Source organism: Pseudochaenichthys georgianus, unplaced genomic scaffold, assembly GCF_902827115.2.
Source record: "Pseudochaenichthys georgianus unplaced genomic scaffold, fPseGeo1.2 scaffold_1991_arrow_ctg1, whole genome shotgun sequence".
NCBI classification, from domain to species: domain Eukaryota; kingdom Metazoa; phylum Chordata; class Actinopteri; order Perciformes; family Channichthyidae; genus Pseudochaenichthys; species Pseudochaenichthys georgianus.
In genome coordinates, this window is record NW_027262705.1 from 1 (window position 1) to 24456 (window position 24456).

The 24456-nt window shown below is 46.8% G+C and overlaps 1 protein-coding gene across 1 annotated transcript; it reads left to right on the plus strand.

Moving 5' to 3' along the window:
- Positions 1 to 21: 21 nt before the first annotated feature.
- med27 (mediator complex subunit 27) lies at positions 22 to 17359 on the plus strand (the record flags this gene model as incomplete). The annotated part of the gene is made up of 7 exons (XM_034077796.2): positions 22 to 246; positions 1636 to 1766; positions 3315 to 3408; positions 7089 to 7196; positions 7271 to 7312; positions 12403 to 12480; positions 17171 to 17359. Coding segments are annotated over 7 exons (813 nt in total), but the record flags the coding sequence as incomplete, so codon positions are not given.
- Positions 17360 to 24456: the final 7097 nt, after the last annotated feature.

Consider the following 24456-nt stretch of genomic DNA (forward strand, 5'->3'; position numbering starts at 1 on the left):
CTAAATGTCTCTCTCCTCCTCTCACCTGTCTCTCTCCTCCTGTCTGTCCTCCTCTCACCTGTCTCTCTCCTCCTGTCTGTCCTCCTGTCTGTCTCTCTCAGTGAGCTGGAGCGTCTCAGTGGTCTCGTTGGTCGTCCCTCAGAGTCTCACCCTCTGCACAACAGTGGGCTCCTGAGTCTGGATCCGGTCCAAGATAAAACTCCCCTGTACTCCCAGCTGCTGCAGGCCTACAAGTGGTCCAACAAGGTAAACATGCTAACATGCTAACACTATACTCCCAGCTGCTGCAGGCCTACAAGTGGTCCAACAAGGTAAACATGCTAACATGCTAACACTATACTCCCAGCTGCTGCAGGCCTACAAGTGGTCCAACAAGGTAAACATGCTAACACTATACTCCCAGCTGCTGCAGGCCGACAAGTGGTCCAACAAGGTAAACATGCTAACACTATACTCCCAGCTGCTGCAGGCCTACAAGTGGTCCAACAAGGTAAACATGCTAACACTATACTCCCAGCTGCTGCAGGCCTACAAGTGGTCCAACAAGGTAAACATGCTAACATGCTAACACTATACTCCCAGCTGCTGCAGGCCGACAAGTGGTCCAACAAGGTAAACATGCTAACATGCTAACACTATACTCCCAGCTGCTGCAGGCCTACAAGTGGTCCAACAAGGTAAACATGCTAACATGCTAACACTATACTCCCAGCTGCTGCAGGCCTACAAGTGGTCCAACAAGGTAAACATGCTAACATGCTAACACTATACTCCCAGCTGCTGCACTCCTACAAGTGGTCAAACAAGGTAACATGCTAACATGCTAACACTATACTCCCAGCTGCTGCAGGCCTACAAGTGGTCCAACAAGGTAAACATGCTAACATGCTAACACTATACTCCCAGCTGCTGCAGGCCTACAAGTGGTCCAACAATGTAACATGCTAACAAGCTAACAATATACTCCCAGCTGCTGCAGGCCTACGAGTGGTCCAACATGCTAACATGCTAACACTATACTCCCAGCTGCTGCAGGCCTACAAGTGGTCCAACAAGGTAACATGCTAACAAGCTAACACTATACTCCCAGCTGCTGCAGGCCTACAAGTGGTCCAACAAGGTAACATGCTAACAAGCTAACACTATACTCCCAGCTGCTACAGGCCTACAAGTGGTCCAACAAGGTAAACATGCTAACATGCTAACACTATACTCCCAGCTGCTGCAGGCCTACAAGTGGTCCAACAAGATAACATGCTAACACTATACTCCCAGCTGCTGCAGGCCTACAAGTGGTCCAACAAGGTAACATGCTAACATGCTAACACTATACTCCCAGCTGCTACAGGCCTACAAGTGGTCCAACAAGGTAAACATGCTAACATGCTAACACTATACTCCCAGCTGCTACAGGCCTACAAGTGGTCCAACAAGATAACATGCTAACATGCTAACACTATACTCCCAGCTGCTGCAGGCCTACAAGTGGTCCAACAAGGTAACATGCTAACATGCTAACACTATACTCCCAGCTGCTGCAGGCCTACAAGTGGTCCAACAAGGTAAACATGCTAACAGTGTGTGTGTGCGTGCGTGTGTGTGCGTGTGTGTGTGTGTGTGTGTGTGTGTGTGTAGTTGCAGTATCATGCTGGCTTGGCCTCCAGTTTGTTGAACCAGCAGTCACTCAAACGATCGGCCAATCAGATGGGAGCTTCAGCCAAGAGACGACCCAAAGTCCAACCCAGTACCCTGGTACTGCCTCCTCAGTGAGTACTGATGTGATACTAGAGTACTGATGAGATACTACTAGAGTACTGATGAGATACTAGAGTACTGATGTGATACTAGAGTACTGATGAGATACTGCTAGAGTACTGATGAGATACTAGAGTACTGATGAGATACTTCTAGAGTACTGATGAGATACTGCTAGAGTACTGATGAGATACTGCTCGAGTACTGATGAGATACTGCTAGAGTACTGATGAGATACTGCTAGAGTACTGATGACATACTGCTAGAGTACTGATGAGATACTGCTCGAGTACTGATGAGATACTGCTAGAGTACTGATGACATACTGCTAGAGTACTGATGAGATACTGCTAGAGTACTGATGAGATACTGCTAGAGTACTGATGAGATACTAGAGTACTGATGAGATACTGCTAGAGTACTGATGTGATACTGCTAGAGTACTGATGAGATACTGCTAGAGTACTGATGAAATACTAGAGTACTGATGAGATACTGCTAGAGTACTGATGAGATACTGCTAGAGTACTGATGAGATACTAGAGTACTGATGAGATACTAGAGTACTGATGAGATACTAGAGTACTGATGAGATACTAGAGTACTGATGAGATACTGCTAGAGTACTGATGAGATACTGCTAGAGTACTGATGAGATACTGCTAGAGTACTGATGAGATACTAGAGTACTGATGAGATACTAGAGTACTGATGAGATACTGCTAGAGTACTGATGAGATACTAGAGTACTGATGAGATACTGCTAGAGTACTGATGAGATACTGCTAGAGTACTGATGAGATACTGCTAGAGTACTGATGAGATACTGCTAGAGTACTGATGAGATACTAGAGTACTGATGAGATACTGCTAGAGTACTGATGAGATACTGCTAGAGTACTGATGAGATACTGCTAGAGTACTGATGAGATACTGCTAGAGTACTGATGTGATACTAGAGTACTGATGAGATACTAGAGTACTGCTGATCTAATACCACCGGAGTACTACTACTGCAGTATTAGTATCATTATAGTATACAGTAGTACTGCAGTATTATTATGATAGTATACAGTAGTACTGCAGTATTATTATGATAGTCTACAGTAGTACTGCAGTATTATTATGATAGTATACAGTAGTACTGCAGTATTATTATGATAGTCTACAGTAGTACTGCAGTATTATTATGATGGTATACAGTAGTACTGCAGTATTATTATGATAGTCTACAGTAGCACTGCAGTATTATTATGATAGTCTACAGTAGCACTGCAGTATTATTATGATAGTCTACAGTAGTACTGCAGTATTATTATGATAGTATACAGTAGTACTGCAGTATTATTATGATAGTATACAGTAGTACTGCAGTATTATTATGATAGTATACAGTAGTACTGCAGTATTATTATGATAGTCTACAGTAGTACTGCAGTATTATTATGATAGTATACAGTAGTACCGCAGTATTATTATGATAGTATACAGTAGTACTGCAGTATTATTATGATAGTATACAGTAGTACTGCAGTAACCCAGCAGTATTGTGTGCACAGGTACGTGGATGATGTCATCTCGAGGATCGGCAGGATGTTTCCTGATCTGACCATCGAGCTGTTCAGACCCAACGGGACGTCTGCTGTGCTGCTGGTACCACACACACTCACACACACTCACACACACACACACGCACGCACGCACGCGCGCGCACACTCACGCACACACTCACACACACACGCACACACACACACACGCACTCACACACACACGCACACACTCACACACCAACACGTTCTCACTCTCATCCCGTCACATATTGACGGACGGTCAGGGCCCCTCCCCGTCGCTATATTACGTACAGGGTACCCCTTTCCCGTCATTTTCTACGGGCAGGGGGTCCCATAGACCTTCATGATGCCTATTTTAAGGTTCATTTGGCCATTAAAATGCGTTTTGATCTCATTTTATGCGAGTAATGAGTTTTTATTTCGGATTATTTGTGCAGTACATGTACATGATGTTTAGTTTGCTAGTTATGACGAAGATTACTTCATGAATGTGTACACATTCATGGTTGCTAAGGTGGTTGCTATGGACGCTGCAACAGCTCCCAGACCACGTGATCAACAACAATGGCTGTCCTTCGTGTTATTCTCGGTGAAAATGCCTATTTTAAGGTTCATTTGGCCGTTAAAATGCGTTTTGATGTCATTGTATGCGAGTAATGAGTTTTTATTTCTGATTAGTTGTGCAGTACATGTACATGATGTTTAGTTTGCTAGTTATGACGAAGATCACCTTACGTCTGTGAGGAAAATACACGGGGCTCAGAGCCTCGTATTTTTAAAATCTGTTTTCCTTCTAATTTGTTATTCTTTTCAAAATAACACACTGTTATTTACTCACCAATAACACACACTTATCCTTGCTTTTATTTATTGGTTTAATTCCATAATCTCGGTCTTTTTTGGTGTTCGTCAGGAACTGAGTTTAACAATAAAAATAACCGGAAACAGACGTAGGCCTATAAGGGACATTTCGAGCATCATTGCGATTGTCAAAATGTTTGAGTTTAGGATGGCCAAAGACACTACACTACCCATAATCCCCAGCTATCGTTTAGGACTACAGTCCCCGTAAGGTTACGCAGAGCGTCAAACAGCTGTGTGAAATGGAACGAAACCACGCCAGACTATCCAAAACTGGAATCGAACGCCCCCCCCCAGAACTACACACTACACTATTGTGTTTCGCAAAATGTTCTATGGGACGTCTCGACTGAACGTTTTCGTTTTTCCCACAATTAGAAGTTGCCAGTATTAAACACATTGGTGTTATCAAATGTAAAACATATAATTAATAAATGGATAAAAATCGCTGTCCATAATGCGCAGCATCAATATATAGCATTAATATATACCCACATGACAGCTCATTGCTACTTTGTAATTCTACTCCACTACAATTCAGAGGTTAACCTGGTATTTTTACTCCACTACACTTATTTGAGTTACTTTGCAGATTCTGATTAATGATGTGAAATATAAACAACCCTTAAATCAGACTTTAGTTACACCTGAGTGACATTCAGGGAAGGTGATTGTCAAGTGCCAACAATCAGGAGAGATATTTGATACTTGTGCTTGAGAAGACTAAACATGTATCTGCAATTGACATTAATGGAAACGAGTAATAAAGTATATTAATTACTCGTTATTCTCTACTAATAGTTAATTAAAGACTATATATTATGGCTATTTTGCACATCCCTTTCAAGATTTCAAGATTTTAAAGGTGTATTGACATATCATACACAACTTACGGTGTAGTTATGCAATGAATGAACAACTTGGGTCACAGGTCCCTCAACAGTGCAGTACAAGACATCTATCAATATGTGTGTACCTCCACCATTACACTGTCATATTCTGCACATTTCTTATTCTATCTACATACATAAGAGTATAATCCATATGTATAATATCATATTTCAGACTCAGTATTTACATTCTTACATTCAAAATGCAATCCAATTCAAATCAGTAATATCTTTAAAAACTACAGTCCTTTTTTATCAGCTGTGCACCGTTATGGTGTAAATATAACCTATCTATTAATTATATCAAATGTAAAAGTCAGCCGAATTAGTGTTGATACTGCAAGGAGACGTATTGTGTGAAGAGAAATTGAGAAGTTTTTTAATTGTTGATATATTTATGATCCACGTCAAGTATTCAGTTTCGGCGGCATTTCTTCAGTTTTTCCAAAGGTCTTCTCATCAGGGCTCTATAAATAAAGAACTACGGCAGATCTGTAATATGTAATGCAGCCGAACCGTGTATTACAATGCCGTTATGTGATGACTTCCAAAGAGAAAAGCAAGAACACTCGGAATTAAGTATTATTTTAGTCTTTTCAAATGTTTTCCGGATTTCATCTAATATAAACACCAAACCCCAGCATGCATTGCGGCTAAAACATCCAATCAGCGTAGCTGAGAATCTTGGGTAATCGCTCGAAATGCTACGTCAGTTTCCGGTTATTTTTATTGTTAAACTCAGTTCCTGACGGACGCCAAAAAAGACCGAGATTATGGAATTAAACCAATAAATAAAAGCAAGGATAATTGTGTGTTATTGGTGAGTAAATAACAGTGTGTTATTTTGAAAAGAATAATAAATTAGAAGGAAAAAAAGATTTTAAAAATACGAGGCTCTGAGCCCCGTGTATTTTCCTCACAGACGTAAGGTAATCTTCGTCATATCTAGCAAACTAAACATCATGTACATGTACTGCATAAATAATCCGAAATAAAAACTCATTACTCGCATACAATGACATCAAAACGCATTTTAACGGCCAAATGAACCTTAAAATAGGCATTTTCACCGAGAATAACACGAAGGACAGCCATTGTTGTTGATCACGTGGTCTGGGAGCTGTTGCAGCGTCCATAGCAACCACCTTAGCAACCATGAATGTGTACACATTCATGAAGTAATCTTCGTCATAACTAGCAAACTAAACATCATGTACATGTACTGCACAAATAATCAGAAATAAAAACTCATTACTCGCATAAAATGAGATCAAAACGCATTTTAATGGCCAAATGAACCTTAAAATAGGCATCATGAAGGTCTATGGGACGCCCTGCCCGTAGAAACCTGACGGGCAAGGGGTCCGCTGTGTCCGCAATGAAGGTCTATGGGACGCCCTGCCGTAGAAAATGACGGGAAAGGGGTACCCTGCACGTAATATAGCGACGGGGAGGGGCCCTGACCGTCCGTCAATATGTGACGGGATGGGAGTGAGAACGTGTTGCACACACACACACACGCACGCACGCACGCACGCACACGCACTCACTCGCACACGCACACACACACTCACGCACACACACACACGCGCACGCACTTGTCTCTCACATGTCTCTGTCTGTCTCTGTCTGTCTCTCACCTGTCTCTCTCTCTCTCTGTCTCTCATTTGTCTCTCACCTGTCTCTCTCTCTGTCGGTCTCTCACCTGTCTCTCTCTCTGTCTGTCTCTCACCTGTCTCTCTCTCTGTCTGTCTCTCACCTGTCTCTCTCTGTCTGTCTCTCACCTGTCTCTCTCTCTCTCACCTGTCTCTCTCTCTCTCTGTCGGTCTCTCACCTGTCTCTCTCTCTGTCTGTCTCTCACCTGTCTCTCACCTGTCTCTCTCTCTGTCGGTCTCTCACCTGTCTCTCTCTCTCTGTCTCTCACCTGTCTCTCTCTCTCTCTGTCTCTCACCTGTCTCTCTCTCTCTCTGTCGGTCTCTCACCTGTCTCTCTCTCTCTCTCTGTCTCTCAGGTGACTCTGGGGAAGGTGTTGAAGGCGATAGTTGTGATGCGTTCGCTGTTCATTGACAGAACTATTGTTCGAGGATTCAATGAGAACGTTTACACCGAGGACGGGAAGGTGAGACGGGAGACCCTGCTGTCTGTCTGTCTCTGTCTCTCTCTCTCGTGGTAACCTGTCTCTCTCTCCCTCAGCTGGACATCTGGAGCAAGTCTCAGTACCAGGTGTTCCAGAAGGTGAGACGGTCTTTATTACAGCAGCTCTCAGTTGATCAGCACCTGGCTGCAGGTCGCAGACCATCACCAGTGACATCACAAAGACATCTAACAACTAGCTTCTGTTGCTATGCCGACACCTGGCTGCAGGTCGCAGACCATCACCAGTGACATCACAAAGACATATAACAACTAGCTTCTGTTGCTATGCCGACACCTGGCTGCAGGTCGCAGACCATCACCAGTGACATCACAAAGACATCTAACAACTAGCTTCTGTTGCTATGCCAACACCTGGCTGCAGGTCGCAGACCATCACCAGTGACATCACAAAGACATCTAACAACTAGCTTCTGTTGCTATGCCAACACCTGGCTGCAGGTCGCAGACCATCACCAGTGACATCACAAAGACATCTAACAACTAGCTTCTGTTGCTATGCCAACACCTGGCTGCAGGTCGCAGACCATCACCAGTGACATCACAAAGACATATAACAACTAGCTTCTGTTGCTATGCCAACACCTGGCTGCAGGTCGCAGACCATCACCAGTGACATCACAAAGACATATAACAACTAGCTTCTGTTGCTATGCCAACACCTGGCTGCAGGTCGCAGACCATCACCAGTGACATCACAAAGACATCTAACAACTAGCTTCTGTTGCTATGCCAACACCTGGCTGCAGGTCGCAGACCATCACCAGTGACATCACAAAGACATCTAACAACTAGCTTCTGTTGCTATGCCAACACCTGGCTGCAGGTCGCAGACCATCACCAGTGACATCACAAAGACATCTAACAACTAGCTTCTGTTGCTATGCCAACACCTGGCTGCAGGTCGCAGACCATCACCAGTGACATCACAAAGACATATAACAACTAGCTTCTGTTGCTATGCCAACACCTGGCTGCAGGTCGCAGACCATCACCAGTGACATCACAAAGACATCTAACAACTAGCTTCTGTTGCTATGCCAACACCTGGCTGCAGGTCGCAGACCATCACCAGTGACATCACAAAGACATATAACAACTAGCTTCTGTTGCTATGCCAACACCTGGCTGCAGGTCGCAGACCATCACCAGTGACATCACAAAGACATATAACAACTAGCTTCTGTTGCTATGCCAACACCTGGCTGCAGGTCGCAGACCATCACCAGTGACATCACAAAGACATATAACAACTAGCTTCTGTTGCTATGCCAACACCTGGCTGCAGGTCGCAGACCATCACCAGTGACATCACAAAGACATATAACAACTAGCTTCTGTTACTATGCCAACACCTGGCTGCAGGTCGCAGACCATCACCAGTGACATCACAAAGACATATAACAACTAGCTTCTGTTGCTATGCCAACACCTGGCTGCAGGTCGCAGACCATCACCAGTGACATCACAAAGACATCTAACAACTAGCTTCTGTTGCTATGCCAACACCTGGCTGCAGGTCGCAGACCATCACCAGTGACATCACAAAGACATCTAACAACTAGCTTCTGTTGCTATGCCAACACCTGGCTGCAGGTCGCAGACCATCACCAGTGACATCACAAAGACATATAACAACTAGCTTCTGTTGCTATGCCAACACCTGGCTGCAGGTCGCAGACCATCACCAGTGACATCACAAAGACATATAACAACTAGCTTCTGTTGCTATGCCAACACCTGGCTGCAGGTCGCAGACCATCACCAGTGACATCACAAAGACATCTAACAACTAGCTTCTGTTGCTATGCCAACACCTGGCTGCAGGTCGCAGACCATCACCAGTGACATCACAAAGACATATAACAACTAGCTTCTGTTGCTATGCCAACACCTGGCTGCAGGTCGCAGACCATCACCAGTGACATCACAAAGACATCTAACAACTAGCTTCTGTTGCTATGCCAACACCTGGCTGCAGGTCGCAGACCATCACCAGTGACATCACAAAGACATCTAACAACTAGCTTCTGTTGCTATGCCAACACCTGGCTGCAGGTCGCAGACCATCACCAGTGACATCACAAAGACATCTAACAACTAGCTTCTGTTGCTATGCCAACACCTGGCTGCAGGTCGCAGACCATCACCAGTGACATCACAAAGACATCTAACAACTAGCTTCTGTTGCTATGCCAACACCTGGCTGCAGGTCGCAGACCATCACCAGTGACATCACAAAGACATCTAACAACTAGCTTCTGTTGCTATGCCAACACCTGGCTGCAGGTCGCAGACCATCACCAGTGACATCACAAAGACATCTAACAACTAGCTTCTGTTGCTATGCCAACACCTGGCTGCAGGTCGCAGACCATCACCAGTGACATCACAAAGACATCTAACAACTAGCTTCTGTTGCTATGCCAACACCTGGCTGCAGGTCGCAGACCATCACCAGTGACATCACAAAGACATATAACAACTAGCTTCTGTTGCTATGCCAACACCTGGCTGCAGGTCGCAGACCATCACCAGTGACATCACAAAGACATCTAACAACTAGCTTCTGTTGCTATGCCAACACCTGGCTGCAGGTCGCAGACCATCACCAGTGACATCACAAAGACATATAACAACTAGCTTCTGTTGCTATGCCAACACCTGGCTGCAGGTCGCAGACCATCACCAGTGACATCACAAAGACATATAACAACTAGCTTCTGTTGCTATGCCGACACCTGGCTGCAGGTCGCAGACCATCACCAGTGACATCACAAAGACATCTAACAACTAGCTTCTGTTGCTATGCCGACACCTGGCTGCAGGTCGCAGACCATCACCAGTGACATCACAAAGACATCTAACAACTAGCTTCTGTTGCTATGCCAACACCTGGCTGCAGGTCGCAGACCATCACCAGTGACATCACAAAGACATCTAACAACTAGCTTCTGTTGCTATGCCAACACCTGGCTGCAGGTCGCAGACCATCACCAGTGACATCACAAAGACATCTAACAACTAGCTTCTGTTGCTATGCCAACACCTGGCTGCAGGTCGCAGACCATCACCAGTGACATCACAAAGACATCTAACAACTAGCTTCTGTTGCTATGCCAACACCTGGCTGCAGGTCGCAGACCATCACCAGTGACATCACAAAGACATATAACAACTAGCTTCTGTTGCTATGCCAATACCTGGCTGCAGGTCGCAGACCATCACCAGTGACATCACAAAGACATATAACAACTAGCTTCTGTTGCTATGCCAACACCTGGCTGCAGGTCGCAGACCATCACCAGTGACATCACAAAGACATATAACAACTAGCTTCTGTTGCTATGCCAACACCTGGCTGCAGGTCGCAGACCATCACCAGTGACATCACAAAGACATATAACAACTAGCTTCTGTTGCTATGCCAACACCTGGCTGCAGGTCGCAGACCATCACCAGTGACATCACAAAGACATCTAACAACTAGCTTCTGTTGCTATGCCAACACCTGGCTGCAGGTCGCAGACCATCACCAGTGACATCACAAAGACATATAACAACTAGCTTCTGTTGCTATGCCAACACCTCTATCTGATACCAGCGACTCTCTGATCCCAGGTTCATTGAGACTGAAGCCCTCCACTGAGAGATGTCTCAGCGGCTGAGAGACACTGATGAATGTCTCAGCCGCTGAGAGACACTGATAGATGTCTCAGCCGCTGAGAGACAGACTGAGAGACATCTCAGCTGCTGAGAGACAGACTGAGAGACATCTCAGCCGCTGACAGACAGACTGAGAGACATATCAGCTGCTGAGAGACAGACTGAGAGACATCTCAGCTGCTGAGAGACAAACTGAGAGACATCTCAGCTGCTGAGACAGACTGAGAGACATATCAGCTGCAGAGAGACACTGATAGATGTCTCAGCCGCTGAGAGACAGACTGAGAGACATCTCAACTGCTGAGAGACACTGATAGATGTCTCAGCTGCTGAGAGACACTGATAGATGTCTCAGCTGCTGAGAGACAGACTGAGAGACATCTCAACTGCTGAGAGACACTGATAGATGTCTCAGCCGCTGAGAGACACTGATAGATGTCTCAGCCGCTGAGAGACAGACTGAGAGACATCTCAACTGCTGAGAGACACTGATAGATGTCTCAGCCGCTGAGAGACAGACTGAGAGACAGACTGATAGATGTCTCAGCTGCTGAGAGACAGACTGATAGATGTCTCAGCTGCTGAGAGACAGACTGATAGATGTCTCAGCGGCTGAGAGACAGACTGAGAGACATCTCAGCTGCTGAGAGACAGACTGATAGATGTCTCAGCGGCTGAGAGACACTGATAGATGTCTCAGCTGCTGAGAGACACTGATATATGTCTCAGCTGCTGAGAGACAGACTGATAGATGTCTCAGCTGCTGAGAGACAGACTGATAGATGTCTCAGCGGCTGAGAGACACTGAGAGACATCTCAGCTGCTGAGAGACAGACTGATAGATGTCTCAGCGGCTGAGAGACGTCTCAGCGGCTGAGAGACACTGATAGATGTCTCAGCTGCTGAGAGACAGACTGAGAGATGTCTCAGCTGCTGAGAGACAGACTGAGAGACGTCTCAGCGGCTGAGAGACAGACTGAGAGACGTCTCAGCTGCTGAGAGACAGACTGAGAGATGTCTCAGCTGCTGAGAGACAGACTGAGGGACATCTCAGCTGCTGAGAGACAGACTGAGATGTCTCAGCTGCTGAGAGACAGACTGAGAGATGTCTCAGCTGCTGAGAGACAGACTGAGAGATGTCTCAGCTGCTGAGAGACAGACTGATAGACATCTCAGCTGCTGAGAGACAGACTGATAGATGTCTCAGCTGCTGAGAGACAGACTGAGAGATGTCTCAGCTGCTGAGAGACAGACTGAGAGACATCTCAGCTGCTGAGAGACAGACTGAGGGACATCTCAGCTGCTGAGAGACAGACTGATAGATGTCTCCACTAAACAATGAACCGAGGCAGTCTCAGGGTAGAAAGTTGAAGAAATCGTTCTTTCATTTACTCCGGCTTCAAGTGAGTAAAAGCAACATGACAGTCGTCGTCGTTGTTGTTGTTGTGTGGAACTGAACGGTTTTTCGGTGTTGAAAGGGGTCCAATTGGTTGTGTTGTTGCTAGGTAACGGACCACGCCACCACCGCCCTGCTGCACTACCAGCTCCCCCAGATGCCCGACGTGGTGGTACGATCCTTCATGGTGAGTCTCTAGCTGTCTGTCTCTACCTGTCTGCTTTCTCTCTGTCCCTAGCTCAACCTGTCTCTCTCTTGTCTCACATCAACCTGTCTCTCTCTTGTCTCACATTAACCTGTCTCTCTCTTGTCTCTCATGAACCTGTCTCTCTCTTGTCTCACATTAACCTGTCTCTCTCTTGTCTCTCATGAACCTGTCTCTCTCTTGTCTCACATGAACCTGTCTCTCTCTTGTCTCACATTAACCTGTCTCTCTCTTGTCTCTCATGAACCTGTCTCTCTCTTGTCTCACATTAACCTGTCTCTCTCTTGTCTCTCATGAACCTGTCTCTCTCTTGTCTCACATGAACCTGTCTCTCTCTTGTCTCACATGAACCTGTCTCTCTCTTGTCTCTCATGAACCTGTCTCTCTCTTGTCTCTCATGAACCTGTCTCTCTCTTGTCTCTCATTAACCTGTCTCTCTCTTGTCTCTCATGAACCTGTCCCTCTCTTGTCTCACATCAACCTGTCTCTCTCTTGTCTCTCAGACCTGGTTGCAGAGCTACATGAACCTCTCTCTCTCTTGTCTCTCAGACCTGGTTGCAGAGCTACATTAACCTGTCTCTCATTAACCTGTCTCTCTCTTGTCTCTCATGAACCTGTCCCTCTCTAGTCTCACATCAACCTGTCTCTCTCTTGTCTCTCAGACCTGGTTGCAGAGCTACATGAACCTCTCTCTCTCTTGTCTCTCAGACCTGGTTGCGGAGCTACATTAACCTGTCTCTCTCTTGTCTCTCAGACCTGGTTGCGGAGCTACATTAACCTGTCTCTCTCTTGTCTCTCAGACCTGGTTGCGGAGCTACATTAACCTGTCTCTCTCTTGTCTCTCAGACCTGGTTGCGGAGCTACATTAACCTGTCTCTCTCTTGTCCCTCAGACCTGGTTGCGGAGCTACATTAACCTGTCTCTCTCTTGTCTCTCAGACCTGGTTGCAGAGCTACATTAACCTGTCTCTCTCTTGTCTCTCAGACCTGGTTGCGGAGCTACATGAACCTGTCTCTCTCTTGTCTCTCAGACGTGGTTGCGGAGCTACATTAACCTGTCTCTCTCGTCTCTCAGACGTGGTTGCGGAGCTACATTAACCTGTCTCTCTCTTGTCTCTCAGACGTGGTTGCGGAGCTACATGAACCTGTCTCTCTCTTGTCTCTCAGACGTGGTTGCGGAGCTACATTAACCTCTCTCTCTCTTGTCTCTCAGACCTGGTTGCAGAGCTACATTAACCTGTCTCTCTCTTGTCTCTCAGACCTGGTTGCGGAGCTACATTAACCTGTCTCTCTCTTGTCTCTCAGACCTGGTTGCGGAGCTACATTAACCTGTCTCTCTCTTGTCTCTCAGACCTGGTTGCAGAGCTACATTAACCTGTCTCTCTCTTGTCTCTCAGACCTGGTTGCGGAGCTACATTAACCTGTCTCTCAGACCTGGTTGCAGAGCTACATGAACCTGTCTCTCTCTTGTCCCTCAGACCTGGTTGCGGAGCTACATTAACCTGTCTCTCTCTTGTCTCTCAGACCTGGTTGCAGAGCTACATTAACCTGTCTCTCAGACCTGGTTGCAGAGCTACATTAACCTGTCTCTCTCTTGTCTCTCAGACCTGGTTGCAGAGCTACATTAACCTGTCTCTCAGACCTGGTTGCAGAGCTACATTAACCTGTCTCTCTCTTGTCTCTCAGACCTGGTTGCGGAGCTACATTAACCTGTCTCTCTCTTGTCTCTCAGACCTGGTTGCGGAGCTACATTAACCTGTCTCTCAGACCTGGTTGCAGAGCTACATTAACCTGTCTCTCTCTTGTCTCTCAGACCTGGTTGCAGAGCTACATTAAACTGTCTCTCTCTTGTCTCTCAGACCTGGTTGCAGAGCTACATGAACCTGTTTCTCTCTTGTCTCTCAGACCTGGTTGCGGAGCTACATTATCCTGTCTCTCTCTTGTCTCACATTAACCTGTCTCTCTCTTGTCTCTCAGACGTGGTTGCGGAGCTACATGAACCTGTCTCTCTCTTGTCTCTCAGACCTGGTTGCGGAGCTACATGAACCTGTCTCTCTCTTGTCCCTCAGACCTGGTTGCGGAGCTACATTAACCTGTCTCTCTCTTGTCTCTCAGACCTGGTTGCGGAGCTACATGAACCTGTCTCTCTCTTGTCTCTCAGACCTGGTTGCAGAGCTACATTAACCTGTCTCTCTCTTGTCCCTCAGACCTGGTTGCGGAGCTACATTAACCTGTCTCTCTCTTGTCCCTCAGACCTGGTTGCGGAGCTACATTAACCTGTCTCTCTCTTGTCTCTCAGACCTGGTTGCAGAGCTACATTAACCTGTCTCTCTCTTGTCCCTCAGACCTGGTTGCGGAGCTACATTAACCTGTCTCTCTCTTGTCTCTCAGACCTGGTTGCGGAGCTACATTAACCTGTCTCTCTCTTGTCTCTCAGACCTGGTTGCGGAGCTACATTAACCTGTCTCTCTCTTGTCTCTCAGACCTGGTTGCAGAGCTACATTAACCTGTCTCTCTCTTGTCCCTCAGACCTGGTTGCGGAGCTACATTAACCTGTCTCTCTCTTGTCCCTCAGACCTGGTTGCAGAGCTACATTAACCTGTCTCTCTCTTGTCCCTCAGACCTGGTTGCGGAGCTACATTAACCCGTCTCTCTCTTGTCCCTCAGACCTGGTTGCGGAGCTACATTAACCTGTCTCTCTCTTGTCTCTCAGACCTGGTTGCAGAGCTACATTAACCTGTCTCTCTCTTGTCCCTCAGACCTGGTTGCGGAGCTACATTAACCTGTCTCTCTCTTGTCTCTCAGACCTGGTTGCGGAGCTACATGAACCTGTCTCTCTCTTGTCTCTCAGACGTGGTTGCGGAGCTACATTAACCTCTCTCTCTCTTGTCTCTCAGACCTGGTTGCAGAGCTACATTAACCTGTCTCTCTCTTGTCTCTCAGACCTGGTTGCGGAGCTACATTAACCTGTCTCTCTCTTGTCTCTCAGACCTGGTTGCGGAGCTACATTAACCTGTCTCTCTCTTGTCTCTCAGACCTGGTTGCAGAGCTACATTAACCTGTCTCTCTCTTGTCTCTCAGACCTGGTTGCGGAGCTACATTAACCTGTCTCTCAGACCTGGTTGCAGAGCTACATGAACCTGTCTCTCTCTTGTCCCTCAGACCTGGTTGCGGAGCTACATTAACCTGTCTCTCTCTTGTCTCTCAGACCTGGTTGCAGAGCTACATTAACCTGTCTCTCAGACCTGGTTGCAGAGCTACATTAACCTGTCTCTCTCTTGTCTCTCAGACCTGGTTGCAGAGCTACATTAACCTGTCTCTCAGACCTGGTTGCAGAGCTACATTAACCTGTCTCCCTCTTGTCTCTCAGACCTGGTTGCGGAGCTACATTAACCTGTCTCTCTCTTGTCTCTCAGACCTGGTTGCGGAGCTACATTAACCTGTCTCTCAGACCTGGTTGCAGAGCTACATTAACCTGTCTCTCTCTTGTCTCTCAGACCTGGTTGCAGAGCTACATTAAACTGTCTCTCTCTTGTCTCTCAGACCTGGTTGCAGAGCTACATGAACCTGTTTCTCTCTTGTCTCTCAGACCTGGTTGCGGAGCTACATTATCCTGTCTCTCTCTTGTCTCACATTAACCTGTCTCTCTCTTGTCTCTCAGACGTGGTTGCGGAGCTACATGAACCTGTCTCTCTCTTGTCTCTCAGACCTGGTTGCGGAGCTACATGAACCTGTCTCTCTCTTGTCCCTCAGACCTGGTTGCGGAGCTACATTAACCTGTCTCTCTCTTGTCTCTCAGACCTGGTTGCGGAGCTACATGAACCTGTCTCTCTCTTGTCTCTCAGACCTGGTTGCAGAGCTACATTAACCTGTCTCTCTCTTGTCCCTCAGACCTGGTTGCGGAGCTACATTAACCTGTCTCTCTCTTGTCCCTCAGACCTGGTTGCGGAGCTACATTAACCTGTCTCTCTCTTGTCTCTCAGACCTGGTTGCAGAGCTACATTAACCTGTCTCTCTCTTGTCCCTCAGACCTGGTTGCGGAGCTACATTAACCTGTCTCTCTCTTGTCCCTCAGACCTGGTTGCGGAGCTACATTAACCTGTCTCTCTCTTGTCTCTCAGACCTGGTTGCGGAGCTACATTAACCTGTCTCTCTCTTGTCTCTCAGACCTGGTTGCAGAGCTACATTAACCTGTCTCTCTCTTGTCCCTCAGACCTGGTTGCGGAGCTACATTAACCTGTCTCTCTCTTGTCCCTCAGACCTGGTTGCAGAGCTACATTAACCTGTCTCTCTCTTGTCCCTCAGACCTGGTTGCGGAGCTACATTAACCCGTCTCTCTCTTGTCCCTCAGACCTGGTTGCGGAGCTACATTAACCTGTCTCTCTCTTGTCTCTCAGACCTGGTTGCAGAGCTACATTAACCTGTCTCTCTCTTGTCCCTCAGACCTGGTTGCGGAGCTACATTAACCTGTCTCTCTCTTGTCTCTCAGACCTGGTTGCAGAGCTACATTAACCTGTCTCTCTCTTGTCTCTCAGACCTGGTTGCAGAGCTACATTAACCTGTCTCTCTCTTGTCCCTCAGACCTGGTTGCGGAGCTACATTAACCTGTCTCTCTCTTGTCTCTCAGACCTGGTTGCAGAGCTACATTAACCTGTCTCTCTCTTGTCTCTCAGACCTGGTTGCGGAGCTACATAAAGTTGTTCCAGTCTCCCTGTCAGCGCTGTGGACGGTTCCTACAGGACGGCCTTCCTCCCACCTGGAGAGACTTCAGGACTCTGGAGGCGTTTCACGACACCTGCCGCATGTAGACACTTCCTGTGTGTTTTGTACAAAGACTTTTGAATAAAGCGTTGTTGTTTTTCCTTTTTGGTTTTATCTGATTCTTGAGCCCTGACATACTGGGGGACAGGTGAGACTCGTTAACTGGAAGACAGGTGAGACTCGTTAACTGGAAGACAGGTGAGACTCGTTAACAGGAAGACAGGTGAGACTCGTAAAGAGGGGGACAGGTGAGACTCGTTAACAGGGGGACAGGTGAGACTCGTTAACAGGGGGACAGGTGAGACTCGTTAACTGGGAGACAGGTGAGACTCGTTAACTGGGGGACAGGTGAGACTCGTAAAGAGGGGGACAGGTGAGACTCGTTAACAGGGGGACAGGTGAGACTCGTAAAGAGGGGGACAGGTGAGACTCGTTAACTGGGAGACAGGTGAGACTCGTTAACAGGGGGACAGGTGAGACTCGTTAACTGGGGGACAGGTGAGACTCGTAAAGAGGGGGACAGGTGAGACTCGTTAACTGGGAGACAGGTGAGACTCGTTAACAGGGGGACAGGTGAGACTCGTTAACTGGGGGACAGGTGAGACTCGTAAAGAGGGGGACAGGTGAGACTCGTTAACTGGGAGACAGGTGAGAGTCGTTAACTGGGAGACAGGTGAGACTCGTTAACAGGGGGACAGGTGAGACTCGTTAACTGGGGGACAGGTGAGACTCGTAAAGAGGGGGACAGGTGAGACTCGTTAACTGGGAGACAGGTGAGACTCGTTAACTGGGAGACAGGTGAGACTCGTTAACTGGGAGACAGGTGAGACTCGTTAACTGGAAGACAGGTGAGACTCGTTAACAGGAAGACAGGTGAGACTCGTAAAGAGGGGGACAGGTGAGACTCGTTAACAGGGGGACAGGTGAGACTCGTTAACAGGGGGACAGGTGAGACTCGTTAACTGGGAGACAGGTGAGACTCGTTAACTGGGGGACAGGTGAGACTCGTAAAGAGGGGGACAGGTGAGACTCGTTAACAGGGGGACAGGTGAGACTCGTAAAGAGGGGGACGGGTGAGACTCGTTAACTGGGAGACAGGTGAGACTCGTTAACAGGGGGACAGGTGAGACTCGTTAACTGGGGGACAGGTGAGACTCGTTAAGAGGGGGACAGGTGAGACTCGTTAACTGGGGGACAGGTGAGACTCGTTAACTGGGGGACAGGTGAGACTCGTAAAGAGGGGGACAGGTGAGACTCGTTAACAGGAGGACAGGTGAGACTCGTTAACTGGGGGACAGGTGAGACTCGTAAAGAGGGGGACAGGTGAGACTCGTAAAGAGGGGGACAGGTGAGACTCGTTAACTGGGAGACAGGTGAGACTCGTTAACAGGGGAACAGGTGAGACTCGTTAACTGGGGGACAGGTGAGACTCGTAAAGAGGGGGACAGGTGAGACTCGTTAACAGGGGGACAGGTGAGACTCGTTAAGAGGGAGACAGGTGAGACTCGTCAACTGGGGGACAGGTGAGACTCGTTAACTGGGGACAGGTGAGACTCGTTAACTGGGGGACAGGTGAGACTCGTTAAGAGGGGGACAGGTGAGACTCGTTAACAGGGGGACAGGTGAGACTCGTTAACAGGGGGACAGGTGAGACTCGTTAACAGGGGGACAGGTGAGACTCGTTGAGTCTCCCCTCCTCGACTCCTCTCTTCCCCTCCTCGACTCCTCTCTTCCCCTCCTCCGGGACTTGACCCGGAAATCGATCAAGATACGCCATTTTGAAGGACGTCCCAACAGCTGACATGCACACGAAGGAGTCGAGGAGGGAGGATACACGCCAGCAGACTACGCGGAAGTGTTTTCACTACTCGCGTATGAAAGCCCCGCCCCCACAAGCCCCGCCCCCGCCTCACAGCGGGTCCGTTTCAGCAGAGGAAACCCATAACTGGAAGATGAGTGGAAACGCGTCTCAGTGCTCACAGCTCCGTGGGGATTCTGTGCAGTTCATTTCTTAGGTTACACTAACTCACTCACTCACTCACTCACTAACTAACCCTACACACTTTGAGTCGTGTTTAATGAACACTAAAACATCGCTGTTAAGAAAGCTATTTCATAAATGGCTAGATCTTGATAAATAACAATTATTTGTTTTGTGTAAAATATTCGGGAGTTATATTATTTAAAATGCACAGTCCTGAATGAGTCAGGTCCTCGGTGATGAGTCGGGTCCTCAGTGACGAGTCGGGTCCTCGGTGACGAGTCGGGTCCTCGGTGACGAGTCGGGTCCTCGGTGACGAGTCGGGTCCTCGGTGAAGAGTCGGGTCCTCGGTGACGAGTCGGGTCCTCGGTGACGAGTCGGGTCCTGGGTCCTCGGTGACGAGTCGGGTCCTGGGTCCTCGGTGACGAGTCGGGTCCTCGTGACGAGTCGGTCCTCGGTGACGAGTCGGTTCCTCGGTGACGAGTCGGGTCCTCGGTGACGAGTCGGGTCCTCAGTGACGAGTCAGGTCCTCAGTGATGAGTCAGGTCCTCAGTGATGAGTTGGTTAACGCCACCATTGCTTGGGAGAAAGAAACGATGTGATATTTGGGCCCATTTTCGCTACAATGAGGCGGAGAGAAAAAGCGAATGCATTGTTTCATCAGAAGGGAAGCAATGCGGCCGAAACACAGCTGGGACAAACACCACACACCAGATACTCTCTGCAAAGCTTCTTAATCATTCAACCTGTGTTTTTCATCAAATAAGGACAAGATATAATCTTATTGTGAAATAAGTTTGACTAAAAGGACAAATTATTGGTTTTGGCTACTTTGACTGAAATGTTCTATAATCTGATGACTAAAAAAGACTCAAATAATTAGTTTTCTTTTACTAAAATGCTCAGACTTTTAGTCGATTAAAACTTGACTCAATAAAACAGGATAAAGGTGACTACATATGACTAAAACTAAAAAGGAAATTTAACACAGGACTAAGACTAAAACTAAATAAAAAAATAGCTGACGAAATGAACACTAGTCCACAGTGATGTGGACACAGAGGAACCTGGAGCTGCTGACACTCCACCGGAGGACCATTGAAAGGGATGGGGGCGTGTCCCTCTCTCTGTTGCTTCCTGTAATCAGCTCCTCATTATATATATTAAATATTGAATGTGATATATAGTATAATATTTGTATTATAATAATGACATTATATATTTTAATATATGACATAAATATTAAATATATAATGTAATGTGTAATATAATAATATATGACATTATATATTATATTAAATGTCTTCTTTGTTGTGACACACCGGCGGCAGGGCGGGGCAGTAACTGCGCATGCTCAGTGTGATGATTCACACAGAATCTCAGCATCTCCACTGATGACAAAGGGTCCTCCGGGGAGACGCGCCGCGCGTAACCGCGTCCTCTGCTCTACTGCTGCTGCGGACACACACAGTGAGACAGAGAGAGACAGTGAGACACAGAGAGACAGACAGGCAGAGACACAGTGAGACAGAGAGAGACAGTGAGAAACAGAGAGACAGACAGACAGGCAGACAGGTGGTGTGACGGGAGAATGCGCGCGGCGGGCAGCTCGCGGTGATTATCGGGTCTTTGGACTATCGCGCGGACACCATGAGCTGTAACTGGGGCACTGAGCTGTGGGTAGGTACACATGCGCGAGCATATTACCATCAGGACTGCACGGGAACCGGCGTGCGTGCGTGTATGTGTGTGCATTTGCATGCATGTGTTTTTTTGCATGTGTGTGTGTGTGTGTGTGTAGCCCTCATACTTCTGTCGGCTCTGCCATAGCAACACGGTGAGTGACGTCAGCTCTGTCCATGATGCTGCAGCCCCCCCACAAACGGTCCTTATCCCCCCTCAGTGTTTATAGACATGAGTCTGATAGAAGAATATTCAGACTTTGAAATGTAAAATAAATATTTGAATTATCGTAAATTCAGACACAATCGTTTGAGCAGCGAGGGATCATACATGATAACTAGAGTTATACTGCATTACGCACGCTTATTACATGGCTCAGCTGCATACTCCATCATTGCTGCAAAATGTAAACACTAAAGGGAACAGTAGAAGCAGACAGGAAGTGAACACTAAAGGGAACAGTAGAAGCAGACAGGAAGTGAACAGTAGAAACATACAGGAAGTGAACACTAAAGGGAACAGTAGAAGCAGACAGGAAGTGAACACTAAAGGGAACAGTAGCAGCAGACAGGAAGTGAACACTAAAGGGAACAGTAGAAGCAGAGAGGAAGTGAACACTAAAGGGAACAGTAGAAGCAGACAGGAAGTAAACACTAAAGGGAACAGTAGCAGCAGACAGGAAGTGAACACTAAAGGGAACAGTAGAAACATACAGGAAGTGAACACTAAAGGGAACAGTAGATGCAGACAGGAAGTGAACACTAAAGGGAACAGTAGAAGCAGACAGGAAGTGAACACTAAAGGGAACAGTAGAAGCAGACAGGAAGTGAACACTAAAGGGAACAGTAGCAGCAGACAGGAAGTGAACACTAAAAGGAACAGCAGAAGCAGACAGGAAGTGAACACTAAAGGGAACATGAGAAGCAGACAGGAAGTGAACACTAAAAGGAAGAGCAGAAGCAGACAGGAAGTGAACACTAAAGGGAACAGCAGAAGCAGACAGGAATCAAACACTAAAGGGAACAGGAGAAGCAGACAGGAAGTGAACACTAAAGGGAACAGGAGAAGCAGACAGACAGGAAGTGAACACTAAAGGGAACAGTAGAAGCAGACAGGAAGTGAACACTAAAGGGAACATCAGAAGCAGACAGGAAATGAACACTAAAGGGAAAAGTAAAAACAGACAGGGAAGTAAACACTAAAGGGAACAGGAGAAGCAGACAGACAGGAAGTAAACACTAAAGGGAACAGTAGAATGAGACAGGAAGTGAACACTAAAGGGAACAGTAGAATGAGACAGGAAGTGAACACTAAAGGGAACAGCAGAAGCAGATAGACAGGGAAGTAAACACTAAAGGGAACAGCAGAAGCAGACAGGAAGTACAAACTAAAGAGAACAGTAGATGCAGACAGGAAGTGAACACTAAAGGGAACAGTAGAAGCAGACAGGAAGTGAACACTAAAGGGAACAGTAGAAGCAGACAGGAAGTGAACACTAAAGGGAACAGCAGAAGCAGACAGGAAGCAAACACTAAAGGGAACAGCAGAAGCAGACAGGAAGTGAACACTAAAGGGAACAGCAGAAGCAGACAGACAGGAAGTAAACACTAAAGGGAACAGTAGAAGCAGACAGGAAGTGAACACTAAAGGGAACATCAGAAGCAGGCAGGAAGTGAACACTAAAGGGAACAGTAGAAGCAGACAGGAAGTGAACACCAAAGGGAACAGCAGAAACAGACAGGAAGCAATCACTAAAGGGAACTGTGGAAACAGACAGGAAGTACACACTAAAGGGAACAGTAGAAGCAGACAGGAAGTGAACACTAAAGGGAACAGCAGAAGCACACAGGAAGTGAACACTAAAGGGAACAGTAGAAGCAGACAGGAAGTGAACACTAAAGGGAACAGTAGCAGCAGACAGGAAGCAAACACTAAAAGCAACAGTAGAAGCAGACAGGAAGTGAACACTACAGGGAACAGTAGCAGCAGACAGGAAGTGAACACTAAAGGGAACAGGAGAAGCAGACAGGAAGTGAACACTAAAAGGAACAGCAGAAGCAGACAGGAAGTGAACACTAAAAGGAACAGCAGAAGCAGACAGGAAGTGAACACTAAAGGGAACAGGAGAAGCAGACAGGAAGTGAACACTAAAGGGAACAGGAGAAGCAGACAGGAAGTGAACACTAAAAGGAACAGCAGAAGCAGACAGGAAGTGAACACTAAAAGGAACAGCAGAAGCAGACAGGAAGTGAACACTAAAGGGAACAGGAGAAGCAGACAGGAAGTGAACACTAAAGGGAACAGTAGCAGCAGACAGGAAGTGAACACTAAAAGGAACAGCAGAAGCAGACAGGAAGTGAACACTAAAGGGAACAATAGAATGAGACAGACAGGAAGTAAACACTAAAGGGAACAGGAGAAGCAGACAGACAGGAAGTGAACACTAAAGGGAACAGTAGAATGAGACAGGAAGTGAACACTAAAGGGAACAGCAGAAGCAGACAGGAAGTAAACACTAAAGGGAACAGTAGAATGAGACAGGAAGTGAACACTAAAGGGAACAGCAGAAGCAGACAGGAAGTATACACTAAAGGGAAGAGCAGAAGCAGATAGACAGGGAAGTATACACTAAAGGGAACAGTAGAAGCAGACAGGAAGTGAAGACTAAAGGGAACAGTAGAATGAGACAGGAAGTGAACACTAAAGGAAACAGCAGAAGCAGATAGACAGGGAAGTATACACTAAAGGGAACAGCAGAAGCAGACAGGAAGTACAAACTAAAGAGAACAGTAGATGCAGACAGGAAGTGAACACTAAAGGGAACAGTAGAAGCAGACAGGAAGTGAACACTAAAGGGAACAGCAGAAGCAGACAGGAAGCAAACACTAAAGAGAACAGCAGAAGCAGATAGACAGGAAGTAAACACCAAAGGGAACATGAGAAGCAGACAGGAAGTGAACACTAAAGAGAACAGCAGAAGCAGATAGAAAGGAAGTAAACACCAAAGGGAACATGAGAAGCAGACAGTAAGTGAACACTAAAGGGAACAGTAGAAGCAGACAGGAAGTAAACACTAAAAGGAAGAGCAGAAGCAGACAGGAATCAAACACTAAAGGGAACAGGAGAAGCAGACAGGAAGTGAACACTAAAGGGAACAGGAGAAGCAGACAGACAGGAAGTAAACACTAAAGGGAACAGTAGAAGCAGACAGGAAGTGAACACTAAAGGGAACATCAGAAGCAGACAGTAAGTGAACACTAAAGGGAACAGTAGAAGCAGACAGGAAGTGAACACTAAAGGGAACAGCAGAAACAGACAGGAAGCAATCACTAAAGGGAACTGTGGAAACAGACAGGAAGTACACACTAAAGGGAACAGCAGAAGCAGACAGGAAGTGAACACTAAAGGGAACAGCAGAAGCAGATAGACAGGGAAGTATACACTAAAGGGAACAGTAGAAGCAGACAGTAAGTGAACACTAAAGGGAACAGTAGATGCAGACAGGAAGTGAACACTAAAGGGAACAGTAGAAGC